We start from the raw sequence: 13,479 nt of genomic DNA, 5'->3' as shown, positions 1-13,479 counted from the left end.
AAGATTTTTAATTAAAGTTTCAATTTCATTACTTGTGATAAGTCTGGTTATATTTTCTAATTCTTCCAGGTTCAGTCTTAGAAAATTGTCCCTTTCCAAGAATTTGTCCATTTTTTTGTGGTTGTCCATTTTATTGGCATATAGTTGTTTGTAGTATTCTCCTATAATACTTTGTATTTCTGCGGTGTCAGTTGTGATTTCTCCTTTTTCATTTTTAATTTTATTGAATTGCATCCTTGATGAGTTTGGCTAAAGGTTTATCAATTTTTTTATCTCCTCAAAGAACCAAATTTTAGTTTTATTGATCTTTCCTATTTTTTCTTCATTTCTATTTCACTTGTTTCTGCTTTGATTTTTATGATTTCTTTCCTTGTAATAATTTTGGATTTTCTTTGTTCTTCTTTCTCTAGTTGCTTCGGTGTGGGTCTTTTGTGTTTCCTGCCTAGAAAAGTTCCTTTAGCTTTTGTTGTAAAGCTGGCTTGGTGGTGCTGAATTCTTTAGCTTTTGCTTGCCTGAAAAGCTTTTGATTTCTCCATCGAATTTGAATGAAATCCTTGCTGGGTAGAGTAATCTTGGTTGTAGGTTTTTCTCTTTTATCACTTTAAGTATGTCCTGCCTCTGCCTTCTGGCCTGCAGAGTTTCTGCTGAAAAATTAGCTGTTAACCTTATGGGGATTCCTTTGTATGTTATTTTTTGCTTTTCCCTTGCTGCTTTTAATATTTTTTCTTGGAATTTAATGTTAGTTTGATTAATATGTGTCTTGGTGTGTTTCTCCTAGGGTTTAACTTGTGTGGGACGCTGCACTTCCTGAACTTGGGTGACTATTTCCTTGCCCATGTTAGGGAAGTTTTCCACTATAATCTCTCTGAATATTTTCTCAGACCCTTTCCTTTTCTCTTCTTCTTCTGGGACCCCTATAATTCGAATGTTGGTGTGTTTAGTATTGTACAAGAGGTCTCTGAGATTGTCTTCAATTCTTTTCATTGTTTTATCTTTACTCCGCTCCTCATCAGTTATTTCCAACATTCTCTCTTCCAGCTCACTTATTTGTTCTTCTCCCTCAGTTATTCTGTTATTGATTCCTTCTTGTGTATTTTTCATTTTAGTTATTGTGTTGTTTATCTCTGTTCTTTAGTTCTTCTAGGTCTTTGTTAAACATTTCTTGTATTTTCTCTATCTGTGCCTCCATTCTGTTTCTGAGATTCTGGTTCATCTTTACTATCATTACTCTGAATTCTTTTTCAGAAAGGTTGCCTATTTCCTCTTCATTTATTGGTCTTGTAATTTTTTACCTTGCTCCTTCATCAGTGACATATGTTCTTGTCATCTCAGTTTTTTTTTTTTTTTTTTTTTTTATTTTTATGGGTGGGATTGTGTTCCTGTCTTACTGGTTGTTTGGCCTGAGGCTTCCACCACTTGAGTTTGTGGGCTGCTGGGTACAGCTGGGTCTTGGTGTCGAGATGAGGACCTGTGGGAGACCTCACTGTGATGAATATTCCCTGGGGTCTTAGGTTTTCTGATAGTCCAGTGGTTTGGACTCAGAACCCCTATTCCAGGAGCTCAGGCCTGACCCCCAAGTTGTGAACCAAGATTCCACAAGCCACGCAGGTCTGCAAAACAAAGAAAAGAAAAAGAAGGAGCAGAACAATTACAGAGTAGAAAATAAAATAAAATTAGAAAACTAACAGATATGTTAGAAAAAATAAATTAATATATACATGAAACAACAACGAGAAGGTAAAAGAGAACCAAAATAGAAAAAGACAGGAGGGAAAAAAAAGCCAGAAAAGGCCTTGGCTGTGTGTCGCAGGACTTAGGTAGGGGTGGGGTTTAGGCGGGACCCCAGCAGGCTTCCCAGGGCCCGAATGGGTGGGGGGAACTCACTCCACACCTCTGCTGATTTTCCAGTCCTGGAGGGTCCCACTGTCGGCCTCTCCTCCTCTTTCCCTCCTCCCTCCCATGCCCCTAGGACCCACAAGGTCAGAGGGGGCTCTGGAGAATTGAGGACCAGGCCTGGTAGCCTAGCAGGCTTCCTAGGGCCCAAGTGAGTGGGGGAAATGCCCTCCGCGCCTCCCCTGACCCTCCAGTCCCGGAAGGCCCCACTCCATCCGCCTCTCCTATTCTCCCCCCACCTCCCTCCTATGCTCCTAGGATCCACGTGGCCCAGAGGGGGCCCCGGAGAACAGAGGACCAGGTCTGGGAGCCCAGCAGGCCTCCCAGGACCCAACTGGGCAGGGGAAATGCTAGGTGCACTCCCCCCTGATCCTCCAAGCTCCCAAGGGTCCCGCCAGGTGTGGGAACCCCTCCCCTCTCCCAGCCACCCCTCAGGGGCACTGGTCCTGTCTGGCCTCCACTTCTCCTCCCCCTCACTCCCCTCCACATTCTACCTGGTTGCTTGGGGTTCCTCCCATTTCCTTGGGTATTGAGGTCCCCCACCAGCATCCAGCAGGTGCCCTAGTTGTAGGGAGACTTGAAATCCTCATCCTCCCATGCTGCCATCTTCGTAATGTACTCTTTAAACAGCAAAATAGAATAAACAGCACTATTAGTCTCTATTCTCTCAATAACGATCTCTCTCATCCCCCACATATGGCTCTTCTTTTGACATAAATGGAAACTCTTAAACATGGAAAGGGAGGTGTATTTTTGAAAGAGTGTGGTTTCTTTAAATACTTACGAATAGAATTCCAGTATAACAGATACGTTGTTTTAGGAAAACAAAAATATTTGTAGAGTTTTTACAATGCACCAGCCACTGTGCTAAGTATCTTACCTTTATTAACTCATCTAAGCCTTATAACTCTCCCACCACCATCATCACCCATATGGATAGAGGATCTGAGTCTAAACAAGATTAAAAGAAGTAGCTGGTGGTGAATGCACCTATGAGTGAGTTTAACCCAAAGGCTTTGTCATTTCCATGTCATCCTGCTTCCAAAATTAGATATAAACAAGGAACTAACATTTATTGAAGAACTTTTGTGTGCCAGACACTATGCTAGAAAATATATTCACGTTTTGTGTTTAATTTTTACAGTAACCTAGAAAGGACAGTATTATTATTATTCTATTTTAGGAATGAAGAAACATGCTTAGAGAGGTTAAGTAACTTGTACAAGATCACACAACTTGTAAAGCGGGAAAATGGATATTCCCATCTAGTCCTTTTCTTAATCTACTACATCAGTCCTTTTTAAACTTTAATATATTCAGGAGTAGGGCCTGAAATTCTCTATTTAGAGCATGCTCCTAGGTAATGACAATAATAATTGTCTAAGGACCACAATTTTAGTAAGAAGGAGTTACTCATGCTGTCCTCCTTTGTGAGATTTTATAACTCCTGTAGGAAATAACCTTTTGAGACCACCAGTAAGTCACTTATATTTAAATTTTGAAGTTTGAAAAAAATATTATAATTTTTTTCACAAATAAATTAAATGTTCCCAGGTCTGAGACTACTTAAGGACAGGTGGAGACCAAAAACAGAGACATAGTAAGAGATGGAGACAAAGTTTAATGCAAACTATGCCACAGTGGCTTAATATCCTATTTCTTTCTCTTTTATTCCATCATGTCGAGGGTAGTGTGAGTTAGCTTAAATTTCGGTACTACATTTCCCTAATTATTGATGGAAAATTCAGAACTCTGGACAGGCTTTTATTTTCTTTTGTATTGCTACTACATCATAATTCCCTGCATAATTTCACCTGCTCTGACATCCATCTTCTTGCCAACCTAAATGAATCCTGGTTTTTACCATCATTATGCCCAATATAAAGACAGAAGGGTGGGTATCTGACCTTGCATGTTGCTACAATCTATGTGAGAGAGAAATATTCTTCAGGAATGTCACTTTTTCAATTTTAATACCATATCAGTAAAATTATCATAGATAATAAAAATTGCCATTTGTTTCTTAATAAAAAATGTCATTTCAACAATGGAATAAGAAAAATCCTGAATTTTAAAGCTTGCATGGCATTGCTAAGAAAATAGGCACACATGATAAAAATGTAAATGTATAAATAATGTATAAAGATTGGAGTTTGGGGTAGTATTCATTGGCAGTCAATAGTAGTAAATTCATGAGTTTGGAATCTAAATAATGGTCATTCATATTTTGGGTAAGTTTACTTCCAAAAAGTATAGATTTATACTTACGCACCATTAGCATAAATAAATTCATAGTCTCTGAATTTTAAAATGAGAATAATATCTTTAAGAGAAGGAAGACTCTTTAGAATAGAGATGACTATGGACGTATAATTATAATCCTGTTTGATAGATTTGTTAATATAAAAGTGGCTATGTAACAAATTTGTTTTCAGCATGAAGAGGTTAGTTCAGATGTTCTCAAGATTGGTGGTGGAAGGATCTTATAAAAGCCAGAGCATCAGTGTCTGTCTTAGGGTAGCCCTGAAACAACTGATGCCTATTGAGCTTCTCACTATTGGCTAGACAGATCATCCTTTGTCGTCTAAGTGAATCCTCACAAAGCTCTGAGGTGGTAATTATTAGCTCCACATCACAAATGAAAAACAAAATGGAACCAAACTAAACACAAAATATAGACCTGGAGAGGTTAACTAAATTCCCCAAGTTTGCATTTTAAATTAGTATGTGGGGGCTTCCCTGGTGGCACAGTGGTTAAGAATCTGCCTGCCAATGCAGGGGACATGGGTTCAAGCCCTAGTCCGGGAAGACCCCACATGCTGCGGAGCAGCTAAGCCCGTGCACCACAGCTACTGAGCCTTTGCTCTAAGAGAGCCCACGAGCCACAACTACTGAGCCCACGTGCCTCATCACTGAAGCCCCCGTGCTCTAGAGCCCATGCTTTGCAGCTAGAGAAGCCACCAGAATGAGAAGCCTGCGCACCACAAAGAAGACCCAACACAACCAAAAATAATAAATTAATTGAAATAAATAATAATAAATAATAAATAAATAAATAAATTTGTAAATGGGATAGCCAGACCTGATTTCAGATCTTTCTAAGTGCAAAGCCCCATATTCTTTCCTGGCTTTTTCCTGCAGGAAAACAAACAAAACCTTTTATTGATAAGGCAAATATGCCTTTGACAGATATTTAAAGCTACATTTCCGTAAGTTGAATGCCTTGGACGTCATTGAGGGCAGAAAATTAACCTGGGCTTTCAACCAGGGAACCATCGTGAAAGATGTGGCAATGCCTTCATTTTGCTATTTGAGAGAGCTGGCATCTGGATCTATATAACCTATCCAGTCTGGGAGGGAAGAAAGCAAAGCATAGCCAAATGAGACAAAACGAAAAGAGCATTAACATTCTATAATGCAGGGTAATGCTCTCCTGGAAACAATGTATTTTACCAGAAATCATGTGATGTTGGTCCATTCACTTACACATTTATTAATTCATCATTCTCTTAGCAATGGAAGAGCTCATAGTAGTATGTTTGTGCAACTATATGTTGTTATTGATTTTGAAGTACCTTTTCTTATGAAAAAATTAATCCAGAGAAACTAAGCAGAATAAACAGCCCAGGTATTGTGATTACCATTTTACAGATGAACATTCAGACTTTGAGACATTAAATAATGTCCTGAAAATCACAACAGCTACTGAGTGTTCTTGGCACAATTTAATTTCTTCTTTGAAATTGAATGCTCTTTCCATGATTTTGACCTAGTTAATAAGCAAGATACACAACTGGGAATAGTATAAACATAATTGTATACTGATTTCAACATCCAGAGATAATTGAAATCAAAGATATTTAAGAATAGATATATTTCAATGAGGGCTAGTGATAAAGTTCCTTTTCTGAAATAGTGAAAATACAGCTCTCTTTTTTAAATGTCAGTATTAATTTTCTAGCACTTTGAGCGTATTTTGAGCACTCATTTCATTTTTTTTGATGCTTACCTATTTGCATGATTTTCACTGTATTTTTTCCACGTTTTTTGCATGTTATTCTTTCTCATCATTTCACAGTATTCCATATGTATTTACTTTGTCTTTTGCTATTTTCCTTATTGCTTTAATAAAATAAAGGTATTTTTTCAATCTTTATCATAAGATTGTTCTCATTTTTTCCACTGTAATTTTGTCTAGATAATGCAATAGTCAGTCTTTAAATAGTAATTTCATTGAGCTAATCCTGATCTTGGAATCCTAAAGAGGTTAGTTATTCATATGCAGAAAAACGTTTTTCATTCCTTTGTTTTCTACCATAGGATCTATAGACATTTAAAATGAATCCTGAGTGACTGGTAATGAGCTGCCCAAAGATGGATAATATTAAATAAAACTGAAAGAACTTAAATAATAGGAGGCAGCACCTAACTTAGTTATGAGAGAGTTTTTAATATTAACATATTCTAAACACTAAAAAAAAGTATAATACATGACATTTTGAAACTTACATCTTCATTTATTATTACTGATACCAGCCAAGGAAAACATGCCTCTAGCTGTCTCAAAAGAAGATATAATTAAAAATCAGTCATGGACATTATTGAATATAAATAGGAAAATTCAGAAAATTGCTCTTTCCTGAATAAAAATTGCTTAAGTATTGTGGAATTTTTGTGTTAGGTTTTTTCCTATATTAGGACATATTCAATTTAATATAAATCTAAATTCTAGAACGTCTCCAATGAAACCTAAATATAAAGGCCTTTTTTTTTTACTTTACTCAAGTTTTGTGCCATAGAAATTTTCTGTTGACTTCAAAGAAAGTTTAGATTATGCACAGAGAAATGAAATTCTGACTTAAAACATTTGTATTACTTCAACTGATTGCTTAATTTCTTATTAAATAAATATTACAAATGCTTATGAAATTCTTGTGTGGGAAGTTACAAATTTAAAATAGAAATTATATCATTACATTTTTGAAATTTCAAGACTGATCTCCTTCATGCTTAACTGTTTATTTCATTGAAAATTCTTGTTGTGATTTTTAAAATCTTTTGGGGAACTGCATTTCTCTTTTAAAGCTTATTTTAATAGGAAGAAAGCGACATTAGTCAAAGAAAATAAACATACATTTTAACTTTAATAATAATACATCATTTTTTCTCATTTAATTCTATGTCAACTGGTTCTTTTCTCTTTTCTTTCAACAGGCTGAGATAAATGACCCAACTGATCCTTTCACAAGTTATAGTACAAAAGTTTCATCAAATGTAGGGGATGAAAATTTCTCCAAATATATAGGATGGAGAATTGCCAACATACTTTCCAAACTATTCTTCCCTTCCACTGATACCTGTGTTCTTCCTTTGAAAAAAACCATTGACAAGATGGCACCAAATGAAATATTTGAACAAAAAGCAGGATTCCATGAAGAAGAGAGTTCTACAATTTACTGTAAGGTAAAGTGAAGCACTATTCAAAATAGTTCACTTATTCTAACATATTACATTTTGGAGTTATATAAATTATGTATAATCATGTGCCACATTATTTAACTCAGTTTCTCTTTTTTTTAATTCAAATCTTGGCTCCACCACCTCCTAGATATTTTATCATAAGCAAGTATTCCTTTCTCAGAAAGTATTTCCTCATGCTTAAAATAGGTATTACTATGTAATATAAATCAATGTTTTAATAAAGTGAAAGCCTCTCTTCCATAGTGACCTACATTTGCCTAGTTTACCCCCATCTCTCACTATCATTAAATTCTGTGTATCCTTCCAGCGTCTATAAAATGTCAATATAATAAATTATAAGTATATTTAAAATTTTCTCTCCATTTTTCACTATGGTTTATGGATTTTTAAAAGTCTTTTTAGGAAAGTTCTTTTCATTTTAAGATTAAAGTGTTGTCACATTTCTCCTAGTACTTTTAAGGATTCATTTTGAACACTTTAATCATTGGTCCATTTGAAATTTTTTCTGGTATGTAGTGTGATGTATAGATCCATGTGGCTACTCAGTTGTCCCAGCAATATTTATTGAGTGATCTACCTCCCTTCAATATTTTCCCCTGATTTTAAATATCTTTATCAAATACGAAATGCCCATTTATTTTCTTTTTCTATGTTCTAAAATTTCAATAATTTGGAATTGTCTACTCTTTTAAGCTTTGGTAGAATTTCCTCTTAAACCATTAGTACCTTATCGCTCTTCTAAGGGTAGTTCTTTGTCAAATTCTTCTGTTTTATGTGGCTCTTGGCAGGGCTTATATTCAGCCATAACGTGCAGGTACAGCTGGATTCCGTTCTTACTGTTTGAGGCCCCTGCCATAAAAGTATCTGGAGTATCAGTCCTGAATATCGGTCTCTTTAGATCTTTCTCCTTATTTTTAAGTCAATTTTAGCAAATTATGCTTTCTTTAAATATTACATGTTTTATTCCATTTTTCTGAATTTTTTGGCCATAATTGAACAAAATAGCATCTTAAGATTCCTTCTATTTTCTCTGTTTCTGTGGTTATCCCCTTCCCCTTAACTAATTCTCATTTTGTGTATTTGCATTTTGTCCCTTTTACCCTTCTTAAGTAGTTTGTTTGGTATTTTATCTATTTTATATTATTTTTTCAATGAACCAGCTTTTGGATTCTAACTCATGTATTTTTGTTCTTATGTTTATGAGTCTGTTACTACTTCTTTGATCTATTTTGTGGCTTACTTTCTGATTTCTTGAACAAGGTGCTAAATTATTTGGGAAGTTTTCTTCCTCAGCATTTGCCTAAATCATTATCTGAGTTCCAAAATCATGGGACTGTTGCTGCCCAAAGGTGGACTTTAGTGCAGGGGTAATAACTGGGCAAAACAAGGCGAGGAGGCAAGTTTTCCTTTTGTGCACACAAGTAGTCAAGAGAAAAATAGACACATGCTTGAGAAGAGTTTTGACATAGGTTTAAGCATTTTTTCAAGAATTCTAAAGCCAGTGAGGAATATATGTAGAGCTGAGATTAAGGATCACACAGCCTGCACTTTAGTAGTCTCATGTGTGGTGCAGGAATAAATAGTATAAAAATGTTCTTCAGCGTGTGTTATAAATATCTATAAAATTGCAGTATGTTCAAGGTGTAATGGAAAGGCCAGCTTTAAATGTTATGAGTATTGAGATTTACTTTTGAATCCCCAAATGTCTTCTGTACATTTTCAAGGACCGCAGACACGGAAGAAAAATCAGTCTGGGACCAGAGAGGACACTGTACTTTGGTTTCTCATCATGGTCAGTTAAAGGAAAAGATAGAAAGAAAGAAACTAGAAAAATAAAAGAAACGGGGTATTGACCAAAGGAGATTAAAGAAGCAGTGGGGGAAAGGGTGAATAGACAGTAAAAAGGCAGCTGGAGATGAATGATGCCCACTGGGACACAGAAAGGAAGGACCTAGAGAGACAGAGATAAGGCGACATATTGGGAATGCTTAAAATAGCAGAACAGAGAAATAAATGTTAGGAGCAGAAAGAAAGATGAAAGAGATCAAAAGGAAAGGGAGAAGATATAAGTAAGGGGAGAGACATACTGAGAATGGAAAGTACAATGGAGACATATGCACAGGGTTTGGGGACAAGGGTAGATAGAGAACATGCAGGGTCAGAGAAGGAGGCATGAGAGGCAAGGGGTGGGGTTAAGACCCAGAGTCCTGTAGGATTTGAAGGATTAGTATATGAGATTTCTCCTCAGCCTACAGTTCATTACATAAATGAGACTCATCCATCACTGATCTTTAAAAAGTGTTATCTTCTTATTCATTTTTTCACAGCTCATTACAGCCTCTAGCAATTAAACTTAGGGTCTCTGGCTTGAATGAGAGCCACAGCAACACAGCAGCCTGAGCTTCCCTCTAGCCAAAGTCTCTCGGGGCGGCACAGGGTGACTTTCACATTGCACCCTTCACACTGTAGAGCATGGGAACTGTGCCCCCTGGAGTTGTGCATATTGCCAGCTCCAGTCAGGGATGAACTGATCCCTGGCTACACCAGATGTGAGTGGAATAGGGCTAGAGCTCAGTGATATCAAGACAAAGACTAGGTCACTCCTGGTTGAACAGTCTCTACTGTCTGTTTGGGGTAAGGGATAGACCTGCTTTTTAAAAAGTTGTTGAAAAGCATGTTTAAGACTTAACTTTAACTTTTTTTTTTTTTTAGAAGATGTTGGGGGTAGGAGTTTTAGTAATTTATTTATTTATTTTTGCTGTGTTGGGTCTTCGTTTGTGTGCGAGGGCTTTCTCTAGTTGTGGCAAGCGGGGGCCACTCTTCATCGTGGTGCGTGGGCCTCTCACTATCGCGGCTTCTCTTGTTGCAGAGCACAGGCTCCAGACGCGCAGGGTCAGTAGTTGTGGCTCATGGGCCCAGTTGCTCCGCGCCATGTGGGATCCTCCCAGACCAGGGCTCGAACCCGTGTCCCCTGCATTAGCAGGCAGATTCTCAACCACTGCACCACCAGGGAAGCCCTAACTTTAACTTTTAATGCATTGAAAAAATGGCTCTGGCTCACTAAACGTTAACTGTGGGAAATGTTGTTTCTTCCATTTGCTTGATTCTCCATCTAGTGAACGGTTCCGTAGCTATAGCTCCTTTTGTCATTTCTCCACCTCCTCCCCCGTCCAGGTCCACCGACTGGAATTAATGCAGTTAATGAACTTCTGAGCATGGTGGAATCCTATAGATAAAGCACAAAGACATAATTTAAAGCCCACTGTATGCTTAGCTCTTTTTCACCTTTTAAAGGTCTTCTTGCATAAGGTCATATCACCAATTCCTTATCACATATTCCTAGAAAGCTCTACTTTGTGTTTTCATCAAAAAGCAATCTGTAAGATAGCAAGAAGGCCAACATTTAAGGACTCCTACAGAAGATGGGGCACATTTAAGAAGTAGGAAGACAGGAAATTTAAGATAATATGTTTCTCTATTGCCATGGAGCACTAAAGTGTACCTATTTCAGTGCGAAAATGTGAACATTTACCAGTAAGGAGAAAATAGGATCTTCCTTATTGCTGAAGCATCCACTATATCTGATGACCTATCACTTTTTCCCCCAAATATTTTTCTTCACTTGTGTTTTTAGCCTATAAAATTCTCTCAAAATGGGAATTCTTTCTTTATATGTTTATAAATATATATATTTTGCTTTGAATGACTTGCAGATCTGACCTCTTTCCTTTACAAAATTTTTCAAAAGAAAATTCATTGTTTTGCTTCTGTACATTGCATTTTGGGGGTTTTGCTTTTTAGTGGGACATGCTGTTGGATGCATGCTCTTCTTGCCCCTCAGCATTTTTTAAAAAAATGAAAAAAATCATTATGTTTCTTTACTATATCATAAAAACTGCAGCCAAAAGCCGAGGCATAGTATACTTCTACTTCAAAGCATAGTTTTTTCCTTTTCTCTCTTTGTCAGTAAAACTATCTTAAATTTACCTTAAGGCTGAGAATTCAGAACTCTGAAGATCAAATTTTCAAAAACCAGTTTCTACATCTATACTTTTTGGCTTCTGAGGTTTCTTGTAAGTGTATTTTCTAAGCTTATGCCTTGAAACCCTAAAAACTCACAAACAACTAATTATTCGCACACATGTAAAGACTAGGAGAATATTAACTTAAAACTTTATCTCTGATTAGGCTTAGTTTGCTCACAAATTTTATACCAGAAGACTTCATTCATAAGACCAGCACCTGGAAAAGAGCCCAGCTGAAACAAGCGAGAACTGACTGAGAACATCTGTAGTCATTCAGGCAGGACATTTTACATAGCTGACTTCATAACAGGGTGGTCGTGCCAAAGGCTACTGTGTATCCTATGAATCCTCCTTTATAAAAGGAGCCAATTCCAAGGTAGTGGAGCTAGGAGTAGCTAACATTTGCTGAATGGAGATGAGGTGGGGAAAGGTGGATACCACAGTGTCCTGGGAGATAGGTTTTACTGGAAAGACCAACAGTGAGCAGCAAAAAGAGGCACATGGTCCCCATTTCTCATTGTTTCAGTGGAAGGGATGCTGGAGTCTGGGCAAGCAACTGGACATTATACTAGATTTGCGTTTTGAGGGGAGAGACACTGCATGACTGCTATTCTACATTCTTCTAATGGAAGGGTGAAACTGCCTTCTCAAGGAAGAAATAAACATTTTGGGCCCAGTTGCCAAGTCACCTGAGGTAGGTGGGCATCAGCTGGATAGGGATGCTAGAAATGCCAGATGCTCAGGACTTGGAGCCCTTGGGAAGTGGTCTTAATGGTTGTAATAGGAAGCCACTGGGCTCCCTGGTGAGTTGGGTTTACAACATGGGAGATGCTTAGGACCCCTAATTCTAGCTTCCAAGTTGCCGGGCAATTCAAGATGAATCTCCAGTGTTATAGTCAAACAATTCTGTTTGCCACCCTACGTGAGTACATTTTATAAACAAGGCACTATGCTAAGCACTACCCTTAGATGTAGATTGATTATTTTATCCATTTTATAGATTTTATATATCTATAAAATCTCCATTTTGTAGATATGAATACTGAGAGGTTAAGTAATTTGCCCAAGAATTTATAATCATTAAGTGCTAGAGTTTGAATTTAAACAAATGCATTCTGACTCCTGAGTCTACTATGCTGTCTTTCCCCTCATGTGGGACTTCATGTGATGGTAAAGCCTTGAGCAGTTGTTAAAAAAGCTTATCTTCAAGTCATAAGAAAAGACTTTTGGGCTTCCTTGGTGGCACAGTGGTTGAGAGTCCGCCTGCCAATGCAGGGGACACGGGTTCGTGCCCCGGTCCGGGAGGATCCCACGTGCTGCAGAGCGGCTGGACTCGTGAGCCATGGCCACTGAGCCTGCACGTCCGGAGCCTGTGCTCCGCAGTGGGAGAGGCCACAGCAGTGAGAGGCCTGAGCACCGAAAAAAAAAAAAAAAAAAAAAAGAAAAGACTTTTTATAAGTGTTTTTTTCAATTTCTGTATCTTGATTTTCAGAACTTGACTTTTTTCTGGGCTCTGCATCTCTCTAGCTAATATTAGGGAATCTGTGTCAGAGGAGGCACTTTCCATTAAGTAGTATGATTTTTAGCTAAAGTCAATGGAGGAAAAAAAATATATAAATATATCTATTTGGAGAGAGAGGTTTAAAAACGGAGAGCTCCAAAAGATTCTTAAATAAAATGCTTTAAACATATCTGTCTAGTTCTGTTTCATGCAGGAGAAAAAAGTCTATGCCTCCTTTACAGAATATCAAGAATGTTTATCTTATAGCTTTTTTTCTGATTGATTTAGAGTAAGTTACTTAACTTCTCTGAGCCTTAGGCTTCTATAAAAATGTAAAAGTTGTACATTCCTCTTAGGTTTGTCCTGAGGATAGAAGGAAAGAATGTATGTAAAGAGTCTGGACATGTTAGTTTCTTATCCTTTTGTTCTATAATTGAGTAGATTTTCTAAAATATTTATTTTCTTCATAATATAATATTTATTAATACAATTGTGATAAATAATATGTGGAAAATTTACATAAGTTATGAATTACTGCTAGAAACCTTTAAAAAAGAACATACAGTTTCCCGATGATTT

General features: G+C 37.1%; 1 protein-coding gene across 1 annotated transcript in view; it reads left to right on the top strand.

Moving 5' to 3' along the window:
• TMEM232 (transmembrane protein 232) overlaps positions 1-13,479 on the top strand; it is a 389,554-nt gene that overhangs the window by 91,784 nt on the left and 284,291 nt on the right. The window contains 2 exon segments of the mRNA XM_060295515.1: positions 7,108-7,266; positions 7,268-7,356. Coding sequence (XP_060151498.1) covers positions 7,108-7,266; positions 7,268-7,356 — 248 coding nt within the window.

The sequence above is a fragment of the Globicephala melas genome, chromosome 3 (genome assembly GCF_963455315.2).
Source record: "Globicephala melas chromosome 3, mGloMel1.2, whole genome shotgun sequence".
Lineage (NCBI taxonomy): Eukaryota > Metazoa > Chordata > Mammalia > Artiodactyla > Delphinidae > Globicephala > Globicephala melas.
This window is presented reverse-complemented; position numbering and strand designations above follow the sequence as displayed.